The 21,403-nt window shown below is 43.0% G+C and overlaps 1 protein-coding gene and 1 non-coding gene across 2 annotated transcripts in view; both read left to right on the forward strand.

Annotated features, from left to right (window-relative positions):
• The window catches only part of HTR3B (5-hydroxytryptamine receptor 3B), a 51,700-nt gene extending 31,347 nt beyond the window's left edge, over nucleotides 1-20,353 (forward strand). The window contains 8 exon segments of the mRNA XM_067039534.1: nucleotides 7,454-7,498; nucleotides 7,807-7,916; nucleotides 8,693-8,862; nucleotides 9,390-9,544; nucleotides 18,758-18,884; nucleotides 18,887-18,980; nucleotides 18,982-19,115; nucleotides 20,118-20,353. Coding sequence (XP_066895635.1) covers nucleotides 7,454-7,498; nucleotides 7,807-7,916; nucleotides 8,693-8,862; nucleotides 9,390-9,544; nucleotides 18,758-18,884; nucleotides 18,887-18,980; nucleotides 18,982-19,115; nucleotides 20,118-20,353 — 1,071 coding nt within the window.
• On the forward strand, nucleotides 19,510-19,613 carry LOC131760722 (U6 spliceosomal RNA). The gene has a single exon (XR_009336819.1). It is a non-coding gene; the product is annotated as a U6 spliceosomal RNA (small nuclear RNA).
• Nucleotides 20,354-21,403: the final 1,050 nt, after the last annotated feature.

The raw sequence follows: 21,403 nt of genomic DNA on the forward strand, positions 1-21,403 counted from the left end.
TATTTGGATGTTGAACTAGAATTTTGGAGACAATTTTCTGGGTCTGCATCTTCACTTACTTAAGAGATATTAGTCCTTGCTACTTAGTTGTCAATGGGTTGTTATGTCTATATTGTATCGGACATTGTCCAATGGGAAAAGCATGATTTGAATAAAGACATGATATGAACCATGTTATGTGAAAGTCCAGGGAAGAGATAGAATCAGCCTTGAGTTAAGAGCTGAAGACAGGTTTCTAGGTCTCTCCTCATTCTTCTACCTTCTGATTTCATATTGATGAAGGTGAAGTAGAATTGCTCAGGCTTTCCTTAGAGGCTTATTTGGAGATAAAGAAAAGGAGTAAAGTCTTTATATTACTAATTCCCTTGGTACAACTGTATCAAATTGAAACTTTTAATCTAACTCTTTCTTCCTACCCCAATAAAAGAAAATAAAATTATATCCCTTATGGTGGGTAAAGAGAACACCATTATTTTTTCAAAGATATGCTTTTCTCCACTGTTGTGAAATATACTAATTTTTTACAAGAATATGTTAGACATATCATTTTATTGGATATGGAAAACTTGCCTTCAGAAATATGGGAAAATCTTATATTCCATCCCTCTAGTTTTATCCCCATCTACTATCTTAACTTTATCTTCTACATGTACTCAATGTTACAATGAACCTGAACTTCTTGTTTCCTGCCTATATGCTGTTAATTCTGCTATTTCCTCCACTGAATGTGTTTTCCTCTTCATTTGCCATCTATCAAATATTATAGTCCTCAAATCTCAGCTCCTAAGAGAAATTTTCCTCAGTTCTCCAAATTGACAGCAATGTCTCCCTCTTTTGAATCCAACGAAGTATGTATATTTCTTAATGCCCATAGTTAATTGTTAAAATGTCGCATACTCTAATAGCTACTTGAGGGAAGGATTTTCTAACTCATGGTCCTATTTCCCACAATATGCAGCATAGTATATCTTACTTCAAAGCTACTGGGTAGATATTTGTCTAACCAATTAATTAAGATACGTGAGTACAATTCTAGGGTTGTCTTTACTAATGACTTAGTCTAATATACTTTGCAAATGTCTCTATTCCATTCAGGTGGGCTGCTCCTAAAGTTCGTTCCAGAGGCAGGGCTGGTTTGAAGGACTTGATAAAAATCGCTCACAAATTCTGCTCAGACAAGGACACTCCCAATGTGAATAGATAACTTGTTGGATGCATCTACCAGCAGCTGAACTGCTGGCAACTTTTGTTTGGAGTGAAGAGCTTTCAGCGCAGCTTTCATCAGTGCACCTCCCTTCTGTTATGTTTTGCCTCCTGTTTTGTTTACATGAAAGACTACAGTCTTGTCTTAGAATTTCTGGGTATTATGTGTACCTTAGGGAAATCTGATTATAGAGATAATCTACTAACAGGGAAGAGTTTCCATTTGTTTCTATTGAGTTTTGTCAATTCTGAATCCAAGATTCCTTTGTATTCCAGTCCATTGACTAGAGCCTCCCAGCCAGACGTTGAGGCATCTGTTTCTATAGTCTTTGGAACTGGGAAAAATAAATAAGAATGTGCGGGAATTATCTGTATATTTGCTAACCACCAATTTAGATCTAAATAGACTCCCTCTGTTAGGAAGACTAATGAATTCCAATTCTCTGAAATATCCTTTGCTTTTAACAAGCAAGATGGAAGGCATCTAAAGAAAAAAATAAAAGAAAGAGATGCACAGAGGGAAAAGCTGTGAATAATGCCACCAGAGAACCAATTATGTTCACCAGCTGGCATTGAGAAACTTGTTTCCCTTGACAAAAAAAAGACTTCAGTTTTAGCCTCAAACTTCTTTTTGACATTGTGTTCTTTAGGGCTGAATGACAAATCCTCCCAGACACCCCCATAAGATATTAGGAAAAAAATTCTTAACACTATTGTTACATGTAACATGACAAAGGGCTTGGCAGGAAGAGAAAAACAAGCGAAGGCATCAACATGGCAGTTAATAAGAACCAACTAGATAAAATGACAGTGCAAATGAAACATTAATACGTAGAGACCTTCCTTCCCAGCCACATGACTGAGTCAACGAGTTGTATTCACAACTTGGCATGACAATGATAAAGAAACTGGTTGGGACATTTCATAGATGTAAAAGTATATTTGTTATGAAAGAGTAGCTAAAAGCGATATTTCTCAGTAATAGAAACAACATTTTGGAATTTTTCCCCTGTTAAGGGGGGACACTCTTTGATTGCAGCTAAGCCTAGAACTGTGTCTTTTGGGTGTTAGTGGGTGAGATATGATCTATTTCAGGCTCTCTCAGCCAGTAAAACTTGGAAGAAAGTGGTGTCACCCAATCTTGGGCTCCCCGTAGAGGTCTTTTTTTAACTGCCCTGAACCCCTCAGAGACAATCTTGGCTGGGAGTCCCCTCTGTACCTCCTCCAAGCTGTTTCTTGGGGAAATACTTGTGAATTCAGTGTTTTCATTTTGTACAGTCAGTCCTCCATATCCGTGAGTTTTGTATTTGCAGATTGAACCAACTGTGCCTCGAAAATATATATTTTTTTAATTCCAGAGACTTCCCTGGTGGCAAAGTGGTTAAGAATCCGCCTGCCAATGCAGGGGACAAGGGTTCGATCCCTGATCTGGGAAGATCCCACATGCTGCGGAGCAACTAAGCCTGTGTGCCGCAACTACTGAGCCCATGTGCCACAGCTACTGAAGCCCATGTGCCTAGAGCCCGCGGTCCACAACAAGAGAAGCCACCGCAATGAGAAGCCTGTGCACAACGAAGAGTAGCCCCTGCTGTCTGCAACTAGAGAAAGCCCGCACGCAGCAACGAAGACCCAAGGCAGCCAAAAATAAATAAATTTATTTTTTAAAATTCCGGAAATTTCCAAAAAGCAAAACTTGAATTTACCATGCATCAACAACTATTTGCGTAGCATTTCATTGTATTGGGTATTATGAGTAATCTAGAGATGATTTAAAGTATACTGGAGGATGTGTGTAGGTTATATGCAAATACTTCTCCACTTTATAATAAGGGTCTTGAGCATCTATACATTTTGGTATGTGAGGGGGTTCTGGAGCCAATCCCCCATGGATACTGAGGGACAACTGTATACCATTTTAAAACCTGCCTTTCTCAAGTATCTATTTGAAGTTCATAAAAATCTGCAGAGCAAGTTCACTCAGACTAACCTTTGCTGAACCACTAAAGTAGAGTGTATCTGTGCACAATCCCTTTTTTCTCAAGGTACCTAGAAATGTTTATTCAATAGCAACATGCTTTTTTGATTGCAAAAAGGGGGAACTTTAGTTTTAAAAGTTTGTTTCTCTTTCAAATGATGCCATCCTGTGTACACCTGTATAGTCTGAGTACTACACAATTCCAGGTGCACCCCCTGCAAGAAGTAAATATCAATGGCTCCTCCCTACCCCCCACCCAACCTGGACTGAAGAGAGTGGTAGTTTTGACCCTATGCACAAAGATTATATATTTTTGATGTGATTGGATAACTGACTGGATAATTAATTTAATATACTTTGTTCTGGGGAGGAAAATGGAGCTGTTATTTGCTTTCATGCCATAACTCCCCAACTCTATTATTACACTGATATTGGTATTACACTTAATATTACAGAAATATGGATGTTATTTAAATGACTCCTTAGCTTTGAACCAAAATCAGTAAGGAAGTGTTTTACACATTTTATTTTACATGTTTTCATCTTGGATTTTCCATGCCTCTTATTCTCTTTGAAGGATGCAATTGGAAAGGAATGGTTTCATCAGTAGTTTGTACCAGCCTTCTTACTTATACATTCCCTGAAGCATCTTCAAAAATGGTTTCCTGGGACTTCCCTGGCAGTCCAATGGTTAAGCCTCCACGCTTCCACTACTGGGGGCACGGGTTTGATCCCCAGTCAGGGAAATAAAATCCCACATGCCACATGGCGTGGCCAAAAAATAATGATTTTCTTTTTCTTTATTACTACATTTTTAAAATGTCAGTTCTATTGAGATATAACACAACCACAAAACTCATCCATTTAAAGTATATAATTCAGTGGTTGCAGTATATTCACAGAACTGTGCAACCATCACCACTATCTAATTTCAGAGCATTTCATCACTTCCAAAGATTTCATACCATTAGCAGCCGCATCCTGCACCCCACCCCCACCGGCCCTAGGCAAACACTAATCTACTTTTTTTTTTAAAGTTTTCTTTTGATGTGGACCATTTTTTTTAAAGTCTTCATTGAATTTGTCACAATATTGCTTCTCTTCTATGTTTTGAGGTGGTTTTTTTTTTTGGCTGCAAGGCATGTGGAGTCTTATCTCCCCAACCAGGGATCAGACCTTCACTCCCTGCATTGGAAGGTGAAGTCTTAACCACTGGACTTCCAGGGAAGTCCCACTAAGCTACTTTTTATCTCTATAGATTTGTCTATTCCAGACATTTCATATAAATGGTATCATACAATAAATGGCCTCTTGTGATTGAATTCTTTCATTTAGCATAATGTCTTCAAGTTTCATCCATGTTGTATCATGTATGAACTTGCTACTTTTTAGTGCTGAAAAATATTCTATTGAATGGATATGTACCACATTTTGTTTATCCATTCATCAGTTGATGGACATTGTGTTATTTCTACTTTTTGACTGCTATGAACAGTCCTGTACAAGTTTGCTTTTTTCCTGTACACACTGTGTGAGTGTGTGTACTTCTGTTTTCAAGAGTCTTGGTTATTCACTTAGGAGTGCAGTTGCTAGGTCCTATGGTAACTATATGTTTAACATTCTGAGGAACTACCATACTGTTTTGCAAAGTGTCTGCACCATTTTATAATCCCACTAGCAATGTAGGGGGGCTCTAATTTTTCTACATTTTCCCAACACTTATTTTCCGTCTTTTTAATTTTATCCATCCTAGTAGGGTGAAGTGGTATCTCATTGTGGTATTGATTTACATTTCCCTAATAACTAATGATGTCGAGCATCTTTTCAAGTGTTAATTGGCCACATTTATATATCTCCTTTGGAGAAATATCTATTCAAGTCCTTTGTTTATTTTAAAATTATTAATTTTGCTTGTGGTAAACTACGCATAATATAAAATTTCCATCTTAACCTTTTTTAAGTGTACAGTTCAATGGCATTAAGTACATGCTCATTGTTGTACAAACACCACCACTGTCCATCTCCAGAACTCTTCATCTTCCAAAACTGAAACCCTGCACCCATTAAACAACAGCTCCCCATTTCCCATTCCCCAGCCCCTGGCAACCATCATTCTACTTTCTGTCTCTATCAATTTGACTAGTCTAGGTACTTAGACTATATATAGTGGAATCATAAAATATTTGTCCCTTTGTGACTGGCTTATTTGTGACTTTGCAGTGTCTTCAAGGTTCATCCATGTTGTAGCATGTGTCAGAATTTCCTTCCTTTTAAAGACTGAATAATATTACATTGCATATATATACCACATTTTGTTCATCCATTCATCCACTGAGGGACACTTGGGTTGCTTCCACCCCTTGGCTATTGTGAATAATGAACATGGATGTACAAATATCTGTCCAAGTCCCTGCTTTCAATTCTTTTGGGTAAATGCCAAGGAGAGGAATTGTTGGACCATGTAGTAATTCTATTTTTAAGTTTTTAGGAACTGCCATACTGTTTTCCATAGCAGCTGCACCATTTTACATTCCCAACAATAGTGCACAAGAATTCCAATTATCCTCACCAACACTTATTTTCTGCTTTTTAAAAAAATACTAGCCATCCTAATGAGAATGAAATGGTATTTCATTGTGGTTTTGGTATATATTTCCCTAATGATTAGAGATTATATCAGCCAGCTCCGACTGCCATAACAAATACCATAGACTGGGTGGCTTAAACAACAGAAATTTATTTCTCACAGTTCTGGAGGCTGGGCAGTTCAAGATCAAAGTTCCAGCCAATTTGGTTCCTAGTAAGAGCTCTCCTCCTGGCTTGCAGATGGCTGCCTTCTCACTGTGTCCTCACAGGGAGGAGAAAGAGAGATCATTCTCTCTTCCTCTCTTTCTAAGGTCACCAATCCTGTTGGATGAGAGCCCCACCCTTTTGACCTCATTTAACCTTAATTATCTCCTAAAAGTCCTATCTCCAAATGCAGTCAGATATGAATTTTGGAAGAACACAGTTTGGTCCATAGCTGTGATGCTGAGCATATTTTCATGTATTTATTGGCCATTTGTATATCTACTTTGGACAAATGTGTATTCGAGTCTTTTGCCCACTCTTAAATAAGGATATTGGTTTTGTTTTGAGTTGTAGAAGTTCTTTAATATTCAGGATAATAACCCTTTATCAGATGTAAGATCCACACATGTTTTCTTCCATTCCATGAGTTGTCTTCTCACTCTGATGACTGTGTCCTTTGATGCTCATTTTTAAATTGAGTTATTTATCTTTTTATTGTTGAGTTGTAAGAGTCCTTTATGTATTCTGGATACAAGCCCCTTACTAGGTATATGATTTGAAAATATTTTCTCCCATACTGTGGGTTGTTATTTGACTTCCTGATGATGTCCTTTCAAAAACAAAAGTTTTAAATTTTGATGAAGTCCCATTTACTTTTTCTTTTGCTGCTTGTGCTTGTGGTGTCATATCTAAGAAATTATTGCCTAATTCAAAGTCATGAAGTTTGCTCCTATGTTTTGTTCTAAGAGTTTTATAGTTTTAGCTCTTACATTTTGTTTTATGATCCATTCTGAGTTAATGCTTGTATATGGTATGAGATATTCCTTTCAATCCCTAAGAACATAATCATTTTAGCATGTTTTTACTAGATTCAATATGAAAAAAATTAGTAAAGTGGGTTTTTTTCTTTGTTTGGGGAGATCTTTTTTTTAAAAATCACTGACTCATTGAAGACATGGGAAGGCCCGTCTATTTATATCACCAAAAATATACCTCACTTGGATTAAGCTCATTCAGTCTCTTTTATAAGCAGAGAAATCCAAGCATAAGGTAACAACAGGAATGGCTGCCAATGGCAGTTGAGATAACACTCATTGAAAGATTATGAATAACATCTTGATTACAAATAAAAGCGTGGTCTCATCTTTTTAGTCCAAAATTGGCTACGACTACATATCATCTTTTAGTCTGATTAATGGCAGAGTAACAATTAGAGTAGGAAAGAGATTAGCAAATCATTTAAGATGTCAAGTGCAGTTAGTGTGTCATTTTATCATAGATAATATAGTAAAGCTCATAGCGACAGGTGTATGTAATAAATAAGAACTGAGAATACTCAGATCTTGAAGAGTCAAGGTAATGTTTCTAAAATCAGCATTATTTCGTTGGATTTGATTTTCTTCCTCTGAATTGTCATACTGTTGAATTGGGCTTTGATTTCCTGACACTCTAAGATTTGGTGTGGATGTTCTTTTTGCTTTGCAGGATGCACAGAATCAAAAATTAAAGACAAGTGTATGGTATCGTGAGGTAAATGATTATGTTTTCTTCCGTGCATGCTGGACTCCTGAACTCAATCTGTTGCAAGATGTAATTATTCGAAGAAATAGATACTATCTTGTGTTTCTAGTTCTTTATGTCTGCAGCAGACCTGATTTGTAAGGTATATGGCCGTGGTTTCTGGTTGGGGCAACCCTCTTTAGGAGTTGAATGGAAAGTCCTCTTCCCTGACAGATAGAGCCAACTGGCTGATCAATTGAGTTATTCATCCAAATCCCTCTTCAGTTCTTTGATGAGATTGACATTGCCCCTTTGTGATGTTTCCTTTTTGGCTACAGGTTTGGGATGATGAGTTTTTATCCTGGAACTGCAGCATGTTTGATGAGATTAGAGAGCTCTCCCTACCTCTAAGTGCAGTCGGGGCTCCTGATACCATCATAAATGAGTTGTAAGTGTGCTGGGGTGTGTTTCTGTGGGGTTTAGACTGCTTAGAATATTCAGGCTGGTTGCTGCTTCCTTTAAGTCATTGTTAACTATTTTTTGTTTCTCACCTTGAAGAAGAGCATACTCTTGGGAATATTCAGATTAGAAGTACCATGAGTTGACATCATTTAAGATGCAGATTTTATTGCTAATGCTTGATGTTACTCATGGATTATGTCTGTGTATGTGTGTGTTTTATACATTTACTTATTTATTTATATTTTTTATTTTTGGCTGCATTGGGTCTTTGTTGTTGCACGTGGGCTTTCTCTAGTTGAGGCGAGTGGAGGCTACTCTTCATTGCTGCGAGTGAGCTTCTCTCATTGCAGTGGCTTCTCTTGTTGCAGAGCACGGGCTCTAGGTGCGGGGGCTTCCGTAGTTGTGGCACACAGGCTCAGTAGTTGTGGCGCACGGGCTTAGTTTCTCTGCGGCATGTGGGATCTTCCTGGACCAGGACTCGAACCCGTGTGCCCTGCACTGGCAGGCGGATTCTTAATCACTGCACCACCAGGGAAGTCCTATGTCTGTGTTTTAACTTTAGCAAGTGAGTTGACTTACAAGGCTGTCATGGCTGAACCTACCTTTGCCAGGATGGCTATCTCATGTAAAGTGTGATTTTGTCTTTGCACTTCTAGTCTAGTCTTGGGTGTTACGGTCACTATCATCTCATAATCAGTTATGTTTATGTATTGGAATGACTAAAGCCCTTTCTGTAACAAAGATCTTTTGTGTTTCATAGAGTGTGGACATTGAAAGATCACCTGATCTTCCCTATGTTTACATGAACTCATCTGGGACCATTAAGCATTCTAAGCCCATCCAAGTGGTCTCTGCATGCAGTTTAGAGACATACGCTTTTCCATTCGATATCCAGAATTGCAGCCTAACCTTCAATAGCATTCTACACACAGGTAAGCCATGAGAGGTGTAGCCTGCTAGTGGGCAAACACACTTGTGCTGGGTTGGCACACATAGGTGAAATTATTATATTATGCTGTCCCTCAGGTCTATTTTATTCTTGCACATAATTGACTTTTTATAAATGTAAATCTCTTCTTGCAGTTATTTGGCTCCTGCTGTAATTCAGACTAAGTACAGTATTGTGCCAAGAGATATTGCCTTTGCTGCTGTTGGTTGGAAAATACAATATTAGGCCTCTACTGCCATTGAGAACGTTATAGAAGTCTCATTCTATAGACAATGGAGTACAAACCCTCAGTTCATAGCTGCTTTTTTTCATGACCAGAAAGTTTTTATCCCCCATCCCTACCTCTAATTCAAAATGGTATATTGAACCCCATTCCATAACACTGTCCATGTGGAGACAGGAGTAAAAAGGAAGGATTTGAATTGCAAGTTGGAAAAGTGGGTTAATTGCAAGTTGGAAAAGTTAATAATATTCTCTCCATGAGAAGTCAACTGTTTCTGTTGTTTTCAGTGGAAGATGTAGACCTGGCCTTCCTGAGAAGCAGAGAAGGCATTACACATGACCAAAAAGCATATTTGAATGACAGTGAGAGGGAACTTCTTTCTGTGTCCTCATACAACATCCTGCAGAACAGCGATGGAGATTTTGCACAGATTCAGTTTAATGTAAGTCCTCCCCCTTCCTGTCCCTGTTGCCCACTTCTCTGCAGTCTTTCACTTTCTCTATTGGGCTGAGGAGTCTCTCTCCTGCATCTTCTCATTCGTTACCACCTAAGTACAGGAGATTCCAATGGTTCCAACATCCACTTGCATTTTGGCATTTCAGAGACCAGAGATTCAGCCACAGATCCCGGACTCCTGCTGTAGCTATTCCATATGTGAATATAAAGAGAATGGTTTTCAGACAGAGACCTGAACCAGCCACTACAGCAGGAATCTTCAAGCCTTTCAATACATATAACAACCTCACTTTTAATTGCTACTGAGAGAGAGAGAAAAAAAAACCCACAAACAACAGCAACAAAAAATTGGGAGAAGAGTGTCTCTTCAACATTAATGTCCTGTTTGCAATTGAGTAAATTATTAATTAATCCCAGATGCAAATGCATAAAATTATCATATTATTAACTTGAGTATCTTGAGGGATTAGCTAACAAATCACCTGCAGGATCCACAGAGACCACTGGTGGTTTCTGGATCAGAGAGAACAACTACTCTTGAATGATGTGATAAGAACCCGAACTTCTCAGATGTGCCACCAGGAATGCCCTTGGCTGCACCGTTCCTGGGGAAATTTGTCCAGCAGACACCTGGGGGGCAGTTGGGAACAGGACAGTGAAGCCTGATACTTCGCCGCAAGTTTCTGCAGCCAGCAGACTTGTCATTAGTATTCAGCCCTGCTTTTCTGCACAAAGTCAGCTGGTGGTGGAAGCTGGGGGTAGTGGGAGGGTCTTTCATGCCAGGTAATCTGATTGAAAAGTAGAGACTACAGACAGGTCAGGATTGCACAGAGGAATTCACACAGATGAAGTCTCCTGGAAACAAACCTTTTGAATAAGAAGGAGAAGTCAGACTAGACTAAGGTGCTATGGTTACAATGGATAATCATATGCTAAGGGGAGTGGTGGGGATGAAATACGCGATTATTGAGGGCACAAAAGTCCTCTATTGGTTAAAAGGTGTGGTATGCAGCTTTCTAGCAAAGCTCTTGTTAAATCAAGGCCTCTTAGACACAGCTGTGATTTGAACCTGACTAATGTATAATGCTGGGCACCAGCTAATCCCAATTCATACCTTCCTTGCGGTAGGGCTTGGGTTCTTGCCTACTCTGCTTGGCTTTTATCAGAGCATGCATTGTGGCTTGTTTGTCCACTTTTTTACCAAGAGAAAGGGAGGGGAAAAAGAAAGCTTTTTAAATTTCAATGAGTTTCTTGGCTAAGAGTAAACACCTCATTAATTTTAAAGATATCAGCCCACAAACATTATTAATGCAGCCCAAATAATGGAGAGCATTAAAGGGAAATGTGAGGGAGTAGCACGTGCAAGGTGGAACACAGTCACCTATCAAGCACTCCGGAGAACGCTGCACACACCATTACCTTCACTGCACGGAGGAGGCAAACAAAGATGGGAGACGGGGCAGGTAAACAGGAGCGTGTGCTCCCGCACGCACAAACGCACTCTCTGCATAGAGCAGCCATTATTTGTAGTTACATGTCACCCTTTACCCTAAATATTAATTGTCTTCTCAATAGTGGCAAGAGGTTTTCTGTTTTTACTTTATTTGTTTGTTTGTTTGTTTATTTTTGGCTGTGTTGGGTCTTCGTTGCTGTGCGCAGGCTTTTCTCTAGTTGCGTCGAATGAGGGCTACTCTTCATTGCTGCACGTGGGCTTCTCGTTGCAGTGGCTTCTCTTGTTGTGGAGCATGGGCTCTAGGTGTGCGGGCTTCAGTAGTTGTGGCACGTGGGCTCAGTAGTTGTGGCTCATGCACGGGTTTAGTTGCTCCACAGAATGTGGGATCTTCTCGAACCAGGGCTCAAACCCGTGTCCCCTGCATTGGCAGGCAGATTCTTAACCACTGCGCCACCAGGGAAGTCCTGGCAAGAGGTTTTCTATGTCCTAGCTCCATGTTAAATATGATGAACAGAGGCGTAAAAGATTGTTAAAGGGAGGAGATGATCTCCTCCCTGGATCTCAGGGACCAAGGTCCCATTTCTTTGTTATCTTCACTGCCACCCTTCTTTTCCATTCAGTGTTTACATTGAGGGAGGCTGGAGGGGACATCAATGTGATTTCATGCTCTTAGGACTTCTCCCTGGGGACCTTTGCCCTGGGGGTTAAGGTTGGTTATCTAGCAGGCTGCCTTCCACCCTGGCCTTCGGGAACAGAGTAGGGAAAGAATCCTGAGAAGAGCCACAGATAGTGTTTGGTAAGGCAGGGAGCCAGACTCAGGAGCATTCCTGCAACTTCGGAAGACAAAGTAGATTGAAGGACTCTCCAGTTCAGTTCTTTGTCCTCCTCAACCTCTTTCAGCCTCCCTGACTCCCTATTCCCACTATGTGCACCGTGTCAGCTCATGTTCTCCTACTCCGTGCCAGACATCCTACTCTGAATTTAGCAATCAAGTCACACTGGTGTCCTTCAACGACCTTTAGCCAATAATGTGAAATTCAGAGCCCGGTTCCATGCCAACATTGGTCCTGCCAGGGTCCTGAGAGCAAAGGGCCAGCTCCCTCTTAATCAATCACCTCCTGTGTCCAAGTCCAGTGTACCCAGCAGGGGGTAGGGAACAGGTGGGGCAGGCAGGAGGAAGAAAGATCTATTCTAAACATGTCATCAGCCTGGGCCTGATGTACATGCTGCCACTGATACTGAACCAAATGCTACCGGTGCCCCATTAGTTCTGGCTAATGTACAATCCTGTCTGCAGCTCTAGGACATGTATTGTTGATCAGAGGGCACTGCTGACACCTTAGAGTCAGGCTGTATTCCACAGGGGGCCCAGAGCACAGGCACCTCTGCCTACGAGGACGTCTGTGTGCAGCCTGGCACCCGATCCAGCAGCCATGGGAGGGGAGGTTTCCTCCAATACATTGTCAGAGGTGCTGGTTCCCAGAAACAGCAGGGTGAACATTTGATTTCTATATGGTAGTGTTTTGTTTCTTTTTTAAAGAATGAGGGTAGAAGTGAGAGGCGGTAGAAATAAAATTTGAGAACTCACGTTGGATAGAAAAGGGCGGACCGTTGTGGGAACTAAAGTGAGCCTGACCACAGATGTCCTCTCACTGACTAAATGCTCATGCGGCCAGAATTGGGAGACCCACAGGGGACTCCTAAAAAAATGCAGAGGGGCATCTGGGAAAGAAAGACGCCTTGTTTACCCTCATTTTCAGATGTAATTTTCCTTTCTAGAGTAGGGTAGATTAATTTTGTTGAGATATCCATTGAATGCAACTCGTAAACTTGATAGAAGATCCTTCTAAGCTCTATTAGGTCACTCCAGAGAGAGAGAGAGAGAAAGAGAGGAGAGAGAGACACACACACACATATATATATATATATATATTATATATATATATATATATATATATATATAGCGAGAGAGAGAGAGAGAGAGAGAGAGAGAGAGAGAGAAAGAGAGAGAGAGAGAGAGAGAGAGAGGGAGAGAAAGATAATTTAGACCCCTAGAAATCCTTCCAGGGTCACTCAAGTAACCCTGGAATCACGGACTTTCTGCTAATTCAACCTGACCCATGGTCTAGATCCAAGAAACTCTCACTCTTGTACAAGGATCTTACTTAAATGGCCGCAACTTTCCCATTCTTTCTGAATTGGGAATGTTGGGAGGGGCTTGGGAGAGGAGGAAAATGGGCTTCTGTATGAAGCGTGAGTCTGGGCGTCAAAATACCAACTATGTCATAAAGATGGTCATGCAAAATTGAGTACTGGTGAGGTCTACCATCAAGGAGGCAATTAGAGGCTAACCTTGGGGCCTATTCCATCTCCAAGGAGCTCTCCACATACACATTCTGAATTAGATTGATCTCTTTCATTAACATCAATAGGCTCCAAATACCTTTGTGTACTTATTATTACCTGGCTTTAATGGATAATGAAATTGTGGCATAATATTGCTAACACCTGAAGGGTGTCTAATGGAGAATACGGACTGAAACCAAAGTGCTTTTTCTTCCCTTTCTGTGCAATTTAAAGGCACCAGCTCCTTTAGTCCATTAGAAATGATAGGCTCTAGGTAGGGGCAGTTCTGCAGAGAGTGGTGTCTCACTGAGCTGGTGACATACCGTCCCCTGGCATATAGGGGTCACTGCCTGACATGACCTGCAGAGAGGTAGCCGTCAGAACACTGACCTTAAGACGAGAGCCCCGCTTTGGGCTCATTCCACTCTCCCACCCCACTGGAGCTAAAAGAAGTGTTATTAACAGACTCTAATACAGCTCAATGAACACCTTTTGTGTTCTTTTTTTTTTTTTTTTTCTTTTTTTGCAGTACGCGGGCCTCTCACTGTTGTGGTCTCTCCCGTTGCGGAGCACAGGCTCCGGACGCGCAGGCTCAGCGGCCATGGCTCACGGGCCCAGCCGCTCCGCGGCATGTGGGATCCTCCCGGACCGGGGCACGAACCCGCGTCCCCTGCATCGGCAGGCAGACTCTCAACCACTGCACCACCAGGGAAGCCCCCCTTTTATGTTCTGATCACGCACCAAGCTCAATGCTGAGCACTGAGGACACAAGCATGAATAAAACAAGACTCTTGGTTCCTATCACGGGCCTCCAAATCTGCCCAGGGAGACATGATAACAGTAACCACAAAACCAAGCACTGACTCCAAATTAGGCACTGTTTTAAGAGGTTGTACTGTAATCCTTACATCTCTATGAGATGCAGGCTCTAAGGATCCACATTTTTACAAGTGTTTGAATTGGGGTGCAGAGAAGTTAAGTATCTTAACCAAGGTTATGGGGTGACTGGTGGAGCCTGGACTTGACTCCAGAAACTATGTGCCTAATCCTATATGATGGTGACACACAACTAAAGATAAGCAGTAATATTCCAGTCCAGTCTGTGGCATCCTTCCACTGTGTGTTACTGGCCAAGTCACCTGTATTAGTTTCTTAGGGCTGCTATAACAAAGTACCACTTTAAAACAATAGAAGTTTCTTCTCTCACAGTTCTGGAGGTCAGAAATCTGACATCAAGGTGTTGGCAGGGTTAGTTCCTTCTGGGCGCTCTGAGGGAGAGACTGCTCCATGCCTCTCCCTTAGCTTTTGGTGGTTGCTAGCAATCTTTGGCTTTCCTGGGCTTGTAGACATATCACTCCAATGCCTGCCTCCACCTTTACAGGGCATTATCCTTTGTATGGATACAGAGGATATCCATTTTTTCTTCTTCTTACAAGGACATCAGTCATATTGGGTTAAGGGCCCACCCTATTTCATATGACCTCACCTTAACTAATTTCATCTGCAATGATCCCATTTCCAGATAAGGTCATATCCTGAGCTTCTGGAAGGACATGAATTTGGGGAGGCATTATTCAACCCAGTACCATCTGCCACCCTCTGACTCCCCCAAATTCATGTCTGTCCCATGTGCAAAATATAGATGCCCTATCCCAACATCCCCAAATGTCTTAACCCATTCCAGTACTGATTCTAAGACCAGAATATCACCTAAACATAAACTCAGAAAGTCCCAAATCTTGTCATCAAATCAAGTATAGACCCTGGGTAGGGTCCATTTTGGGGCAAACTTCGATCTGCAGACTTGTGAAATATCTAACCATCAGAATCTGGTTCCTGATCCCATAAGACGTGGGTTGGGGGTTTGGGGGGCAAGAGTAGAGACCTGTCCTGTCACCAGTTCTAACTCTATTATTTAGGATAGTGCCTGATACTCTGTTCATGCTCAACTCATGTTTCTTGAGCGGGGGAACAAAGGGCTTTGAGGGTCAAAGGAGATCATGAAAACAAAACATTTCTGAAAACTATGGGATAAAATTAAAGTTTCTTTTTTTTTTTTTTTTTTAAATATGGTGACTTTATTTCCATCTTCTTACAGTCCCCAGAATCACATCTGGTAAGAATCTTCATATCATCATCAGGATTCCCAACAACTTTATTCTTCGACGTCCAACACTCATTTCTCATATCTTGTCCCGGAGCAGCTCCTGCTCAGCGGGGCGGGGAAGGGAGATCGCGGCTGCATCCACGTCCCGGCCGCTCCGCGCGGCTTAGCCCAGCGACCGCCGCCGCTCTCGCTCCATGCGTTGCGCCCGCGATGGGCGGCCGGGTGGTGTCCGCGGCGGGACGGCTCCGCCTCGGCTTGGCCCCGGCTCGGCTCAGCTCCGGCACTTGTTGCCGCCGTGGCCGCTGTGCCTCACTCCCGGCTCCGGCTCTGGCTCCCGGCGCCGCGGTCGCCGCCTCAGGGCTCCCCGGCCCCAAATGAAAGTTTCTTTAGGCTGCACTGGGCTTATAGAGAAAATTAGTCTAGTCCATAGGTAACGTTGCCCCCAGATCAACTTAAAGAAAAAGGTGGGTCCTTTGTGCTTGAAGAAAAACAAAACTGTAGGAACTATTTGATCTGTCTTAGGAATTGGAACATCCTTGCTAAAAGGCAGAAAAATGGCGAAGGTAGTATCCTCACAACAGGACAGGCTACATACTTTGTGGGGCCTCGTGCAGAGTGAAAATGCAGGGCCCCTTGCTTAAAAATTATTAAGAATCTCAAAATGGCACAAAGCCACGCATGGGACCATCTCAGTGCAGGGCTCCTTGTGACTGCATGAAGCTGACCTGCCTCCCAGCCTCTTAGCTCTTGCCACGCCTCTCCCCTGGCACCTTGGGGAACATGAGGTTTGGTGACACTGCACTTTCCTAGGAACCAGTGACCCTAAGGAGCCACACTGTCCATCTTTCCTTCTGTCCCAGATTTCCATTCACTCTCTGCATCATCCTCTGGGTGGAGAAGAGTCATCTCAGCATGTGCTGTTTACACGGGAACTTTATTTAAAGAGTACAACAGCTAATCTCAATTGTACCCAAGATGCTTGGCAAGGCAAAAGTAAACTGCTTTTTTAAAAAGGGAAAAAAGGGCTTCCCTGGTGGCGCAGTGGTTGAGAATCCGCCTGCCGATGCAGGGAACACGGGTTCGTGCCCCGGTCCGGGAAGATCCCACATGCCGCGGAGCGGCTGGGCCCTTGAGCCATGGCCGCTGAGCCTGTGCGTCCGGAGCCTGCGCTCCGCAATGGGAGAGGCCACAACAGTGAGAGGCCCGCGTACCACAAAAAAAAAAAAAAAGGGAAAAAAATCAAGGCATGGAGAGGTTTGATACCATCCAGAATCACTTAAACCAGCACATCAAATTGAGGGGCTTGGGAACTCTGCTGTTCCTTTGACTCTAAGTCTGGGCTCTTTCTGCTTAACCAACATGCCTACTGGTACTTTTCTTTAGGGTGGTATTCTTATTCCTTTCATCTCCTTTATGTAATATCCACCATGAAGTCTCTGGGGTTCTTCCCACTTCTACCCTCCAGAGACAGCAGGCTTGGTCACCCCCATCTCTGCATATGGCCAGATCACCAACAGCCCAGGTGGGGCTCACAACACAAGAGCCCCTGTGGACTCTGGCCCCTTGACTCCCTTCCCCCTGCACCTCCTAACCACGGCTATGTCTGTCACAGCACAGCGGTTTGGTGAATCAGAGAAATGGGAGATTTCAGATATTACTTTTTTCCAAATCTAACAGCAACATGGCCCAGAACATTCATTTGTTCAGTAAATGTCTATCAAATACCCACTGTAAGATAGGTATTATTTCTGGCCCCATGAAGGATTAAAAAATGCCATTTTCACCCTCAAGTGGTCATTGCAAAGCAGTAAGTGTCTGATGGGAGAAACAGCCCTGTCATATCATAGTTTCTCTCCAGGAAGGATAAGAATAGATTTTGTGTTCATTACAGACATCTATTCCCATCCCAGAGAAGCTAGGTATAACAAAATGGCAACAGCAATCATTGTAATTTTATGAGTCTTAAATTCCCAGCTAAAAAACCTGCTCAGCAGCTCTGCCCAGCCGTGCTGCAGGCCCTGCTGGGTACCTGCAGTTGCCCCCACCTCACATCTACTTTTGCTCCTGGAGGCTGGTCTGCGGCCTGTAGAGTTGGGGACTCCTGGTCATGTTTGGCCAGTAGTGGGCAGGGGAGACAGTGGCAGGAGATTGGAAGGAGGGGGAGGGGGAGGGGAGCATTTATCTCTCCATTTCGCCCCACCCCATGGTGTCTCTACCAGCTGGCTGTGCTCCTAAGAGGAAGCCACAAGTCCAAGCAGCTTTCTGTCCCCTCAAGTTCCAACCACATTCCCGGTCTTTGGTCCCTTCAGGCCTAAGGGTAGGAACAGCTGACGCAGTCCCCCGAATCCCTGGGGCACTGTCCTCCTCCTTGTGGTTTCTCTATGTCCTGCCCACACCTTGTCAAGCCCTCATCAACTTTCCCAGTTTAACTGTGCTATTTGTTCCTAACCAGACTCTGGCAGATACGCAGGTACTAAAGTGTTTGTATTCCAGGTAAGAAGAGAGACTAAACCAAAACCAGTACAATATATTGCAAACTAAGTGGTTTAAAAAGAAAGATTATGGTGTAAGACCTGGTTTTAAAACAGTTTCTCACTCACCAGCTATGTGAATGTGGACAAGCAATTTAATCTCTAGGAACCTCAGTTTCCTGGTTTGTAAAATGGAAATAATAATACCCAGCCCTGTGAGAGAGTGGTAGTGTATATGTGGACATATATACACTACCAAATGTAAAATAGATAGCTAGTGAGAAGCAGTTGCATAGTACAGCGAGATCAGCTCGGTGCTATGTGACCAGCTAGAAACGTGGGATAGGGAGGGTGGGAGGGAGGGAGATGCAAGAGGGAAGAGATATGGGGATATATGTATATGTATAACTGATTTACTTCGTTATAAAGCAGAAACTAACACACCATTGTAAAGCAATTATACGCCAATAAAATCGTTAAAAATAATAATAATAATACCCAGCCCTCAGAGTTGTTGTGAGGATTAAATAAGACAAATCATATGAAACACTTATTCCAGTGCCTGGCATAGAGCAAGTGCTAAATAAATGGAAGCTTCTTCTTATAATGACTAATAATATTAATATTAGTTCTATGTAAAAGCTTAAAGGATTTATTTCTATTTTCTAAACCACAAGATAATCTCCTATTCTAAACTACATAGACGTTTCATATTATGCAGAAATGTTGGGACGGCAGAAAGTGTTCTTGGCTAGGGGTTTGGCCAAACATTTGTCCATTGGCTTAGACCCTCTTGTCAACAGATTCCTCATCCCTGTCCAGGTGGTGATTCGCAGACGCCCACTGGTCTATGTTGTGAGCCTGCTGATTCCCAGCTTCTTCCTAATGCTCATGGACCTGGGGAGCTTCTATCTCCCACCCACCTGCCACACCAGGATTGTGTTCAAGACCGCGTGCTGGTGGGCTACACCGTCTTCAGGGTTAACATGTCTGATGAGGTGCCGAAGAGCGCAGTGACCACCCCTCTAATTGGTAAGCAGCTCCGGGGTCGCTAGGTACCCGTCTTGCATTACTTCTGTCCAAGATCTGATGTTGCCTGTCAGATGGGGAAGGAATCGAGGGGACACCGATGCGGAAGGGCCTAGAATGGATCCTTGGGCCCAGCTCACTGGGGTAACAGGTTTGTGAGAAGCCTTGAGGTCCCTGCCTGGTTCTGCTTTATCACCCTCAGCCTTAGTTCCCATGGGTGGAGCAGCAGGCCTGTTGAGTCAGCTGTATGAAAAAATGGAAACACCTGCTTCTTAACCTCTGCCCTGCATATTACATTACCTCCCTGGAGACTGAAGACGTCTCCTGCTGGCTTGCCAGAATGCCACGCGTCAGCCTAGAGATCAGGGCCTCAGTCCCCTTAGCTTGTTTCATTTTCCAGTTTGGAGCCATTGACTCCAGAATAGCAGAGTGCATGCGTGTGCCCGCGCGTGCACACACACACACACACACACACACACACACAAATAGTCTGTATACATTTGGGATCTGATCGCTTAATGTGCAAAAGTATACAAATCATCCCAGTGTTCCCTTTGGCATCACATATACTAACACTGGAATGACACAGAGGTTAGCATGGCCCCTGTGCAAGGATGACATGCAAAGTCATGAAGCAGTCCATATTTTCACTGTATCCTTGCAAGTTGCCAAGAGAGTACATTCCAAAAGTTCTCGTCACAAGAACAAAAATTTGTAACTCTGTGGTGATGGATATTACCTAGGCTTATTGTGGTGATCATTTCACAATATATACAAACATTGAATCATTATGTTGTACGCTTGAAACGAATCTATCAATTATACCTCAATTAAAAAAAAAACAACAACAACATTCCAGCCCCTAAAGCTCTAAGTCAATGTGGGCTGGCTGCTAGCTCAGAAAAATCTCCTGGATGTATATAGCCTCGACACCCTACTTACACAACATCCTACTTGCTGTGTTCTCCAGGGGTTACTTCAGCGCAGTCTTGCCTCCCCTCAGCAGGTAGGGAGAGGGTCCCCAATCCTAATTAACCCACTGCCCAGTTTTGCCCACCACCCTTCTTGAAGGTTGAGGCCATCGGCTTCAATGGGAAGGCCGGGGGAGCCTTGATAGCCCCTGGCTCACCTAGAGTGTCTTCCTCTCATGTAGAGCCCCCTATCTGTCAGGAGCACTGGGCCCAGCCAGGGACCCTGAGGGAAGTCTGGTCCCAGCTTCAATCTATCAGCAGCTACTTCCAGACCCAGGACCAGGCGGACCGACAGGAGGCTGGGTGGCTGGCCCTCCTGGAATGCTTTGACTGACTGCTCTTCCAAAGCTATCTTGTTGTGCTGGGGTTCTACACCATCACCCTGTGTTCCCTCTGGGTGCTGTGGAGTGGCTTATGAAGACCCAAGTTTTCTGGTCTCCATCAATGTGTTTGCATGGCACTTGGGGATGGCTGAAAAGTTTTTGTGGGGATATTGGAAGGGGACAAATACTGGGGTAAAAAGTTCTCCAGCCCCCGTTGCCTCTTTTCATTCAGCCCAGGGATGCATATCATCTAATTAGCTATTGAATGACCCAGAAGTAAGGCATTCATGATGAAAATGCATAAACAGTACGAGGTATCCAGTGAAAAGTAATCCTGCCCTCTTACCCAGTTCACTCCCCAGAAGTAACCACCATTAGTAACTTCTTTCAGAAAATTTCTCGCACATGCAAGCAAACATGTGTGTTTAAACGGTTTTTTAAAAGGTGTAAGAGCACTCCATCTCCCAGTCCTGTCTTGGTCACTTATTCAGTCAGCCGTTCAACAAAACTTGTGTTGAGTGTTGATTAAGTTCTAGGCATTGTGTTAGGCACACCAGAGAGTACAAAATAAGTCAGTTTCAGATCATTCTTCACTTGACTTGATCCCTGAGGAACCTTGTTCTAACCAGAACACAAAGCTCCCACCTTATCTATATCCTGGAGCTCTCGTTCCCTTCATCCCAGGTGAGTCTATCTTCCCCTGTGCCTTCTCAGCAGTGCATTCCTATTGGAGGGGATCCAGATCTAGCACAACATTTCATCAACACACACCATGTGTAAGGCACTGAGCTGGGGGATAGGCTTAATGCATGGCTCTTGGGTTCAAGGAGTTTATTATAATCTGCTATCTTTGTATTAGTCTGCTCTGGCTGCCATAACAAAATACCACAGACTGGGTGGCTTAAACAGAGATTGATTTTCTCACAATTCTGCAGGCTGCAAGTCTAAGATCAAGGTGTTGGTAGGGTTGGTTTCTTCTGAGGCCTCTCTCCCTGGCTTGTAGATGGCTGCCTTCTTCCTGTGGTTCTCTTCTGGACACATATGTGTCCAAATTTCCTCCTCTTCTAAGGACACTAGTCACACTGGACCAGGGCCCACCCTAATGAACTCATGTAACCCTAACTACTTCTTTAAAGGCCCTGTTT

This window comes from Kogia breviceps, chromosome 7, assembly GCF_026419965.1.
Source record: "Kogia breviceps isolate mKogBre1 chromosome 7, mKogBre1 haplotype 1, whole genome shotgun sequence".
Taxonomy (NCBI): Eukaryota; Metazoa; Chordata; class Mammalia; order Artiodactyla; family Physeteridae; genus Kogia; species Kogia breviceps.